At 54.3% G+C, this 2,241-nt stretch overlaps 1 protein-coding gene across 1 annotated transcript in view; it reads right to left on the bottom strand.

Moving 5' to 3' along the window:
* Window positions 1-2,241, bottom strand: part of SIAH2 (siah E3 ubiquitin protein ligase 2) — a 19,026-nt gene that overhangs the window by 11,220 nt on the left and 5,565 nt on the right. The window contains 1 exon segment of the mRNA XM_010004742.1: window positions 2,135-2,234. Coding sequence (XP_010003044.1) covers window positions 2,135-2,234 — 100 coding nt within the window.

The following is a 2,241-nucleotide window of genomic DNA, read 5'->3' as shown; positions in this document are numbered from 1 at the left end:
TCCCGGGGTCGCGAGGGCTGGGGCTGCCGCGGAGTGCAGGTTTGGCTGGGCAGGGGGATGCTGCGTGCTCTGGGGGCTCCTGGGCTGAGCAGGAATTGAAGGGGGGCAGTGACCAGTGCAGACCCCGCATCAGCCTCAATGGCCCCAGCCCGGCTGAGTCTCAGGCTGGTTGTGACCTTCTATTTATTTATTTATTTATTTTAATTCAAATTGTTTAAACGAAACTTCTAGATCACTTGCAGAAAGGTTTATTGTTCTCAGTACAGTTGTCACTAGCAACACGTTTTGGTATGACTAATAGGTCTTTTTTGGGTGCTGTATATAGAAAAGGAAGTAGAGAATGGTTAACACGGGTGAGGAGCAACGTGCCCGGCCTGTGCTCCCTGAGCTGCCACAGGTCACGCTCAGTCAGTAAAATCGCTGCTTTCACAGCAATGGGCACCTCCCGAGCCTTCCTTTGGCTTCAGCCCCGTGTATGAGCTCTGCTTCCCAGCCGGTGCGCAGGGCGCGTGGCCTGGCCGGGGGCTGTGCTCGGGCTGTTGCTGAAGCAGGAGGGAGATTCGGTTGCACAAGTCACAGCTGTGGAGAGCTGGGAGGAAACCTGACCCGCTGCAAACAGCTAAATTAGTTGCACACACTGGATTAAATAAGTTAGATGCACACAGTATGGTCGATGCTCAATATTGATTTAACTTCCACTGCTGTCTTAAGAGAACACCTGGGTTTCTTTACCACCTCTGCCTGGTGCAGGAGGAAGGTGAATTGCTGCTTTCTTTCCTTTTTCTGCTGGCTGCTGTGGGAAGCAGGACCTGCATCCTGCCACCTGGAAACTGTGTGCAGAGAGACATTGTCACTGGGGACTGCTCCTCATGGGCACAGGCTCTCCCAGGGCTGCAGTGTCTTCCCAAATGGGGCGTCCCCTCCAGGTGCCAAAGACTGTTTTGTTAGTACAAGTGTTTATTTCTTCTCCAGACCGCAGTGTTTGGTGGAGTCCACAGCGAGTGGGAGGTGCTGGAGCTCCTCAGAAGGGCTCTGTCCCGTTCCAGCTGATGGTCGCTCCTGCCCACTTGGTCCTGATCGCCATCTCCACAGACCGACGCCTCTTCCCTGTGCTGCTTAGGTCTTCACTGTGTTCCTTTTCCCAGTGATGTGAATGAGTGTCTGAAAGGCAAACACCATAGAAAAAAAACCCCAAAGTCTGGACCCCCCCGCGCCCCCCAGAACAGCTTTAGAAAGGCTGAAAGCAGGAGGAGAGGGATGGGGGCAGGTGAGCTGCCCCTGCCCCAGGGGGGAGCTGGGCCAGCCCCGCCGCGGCCTCCCGGGGGCACTGGGACTGTCCCCACCTCAGGAAATCCCGGCACTGTAAATACAGCTCTCAGCTCCTGGCAGGGTATGTTTGCATGTTGTTTTTCTCAACAGGTCTCAGTCCTTTCAGAATTAGGTTTTTATTTGTGGAAGGAACAGATCTGCTGTGAGGAAAGGCTGAGAGAGTTTGGGTTGTTCAGGCTGGGGAAGAGAAGGCTCCAGGGAGACCTTAGAGCACCTTCCAGTGCCTGAAGGGGCTCCAGGAAAGCTGGGGAGGGGCTTGGGACAAGGGCAGGGAGGGATGGGATGAGTGGTGATGGTTTTAAACTGAAAGAAGGGAGATCAATGCTAGATGCAAGGAAGAAATCTTTTACTTTGAAGGTGGTGAGACGCTGGCCCAGGTTTCTGAGAGAGATGGTAGATGCCCCATCCCTGGAAATATTCCAGGTCAGGTGGGACAGGATCTGAGCGACCTGATCTGGTTCAAGATTTTCTGGGCCATGGCAGAGGGTTGGACTAGATGGTCTTTAAAAGCCCCTTCCAACTTGAACTCTTCTGTCAGTTTATGTGTCTTTTTACAGTGTTGTTTGGGGCATGCTCCTCCACATCCCATGTAAAGATGAATACAGTGTGTATGTTTATATATATGTACACACACACATATACAGTGGATGTGGCAGTGCTGGGTTGACAGGTGGATGATCCAACCAAAAGTGCTCAGGGGTTCTCCGTCTATCAGCACACCCTGTCCCTGTGCCGGTGTCCCCGCCCGCCCTGCGCAGGTGTGACACGGTCCCTCCCACCTGTCGGGGCTCGGGCACGCACCTACAGTCAGCCGGGCTGTTCCGCTCTGCTCCCGCTGCCCGCTGTACAGGTACAGCTGGAAGAGTCTCTCCCGTTTCCAGTCGGAGAGGAGCTGCCGGTCGGTGCTGAAGA

The sequence above is a fragment of the Chaetura pelagica genome, unplaced genomic scaffold, assembly GCF_000747805.2.
Source record: "Chaetura pelagica isolate M959 unplaced genomic scaffold, ChaPel_1.0 scaffold829, whole genome shotgun sequence".
In the NCBI taxonomy this organism is placed as follows: domain Eukaryota; kingdom Metazoa; phylum Chordata; class Aves; order Apodiformes; family Apodidae; genus Chaetura; species Chaetura pelagica.
Note: the sequence above shows the minus strand (reverse complement) of the source record. Positions and strands in the feature narration are given on the sequence as shown.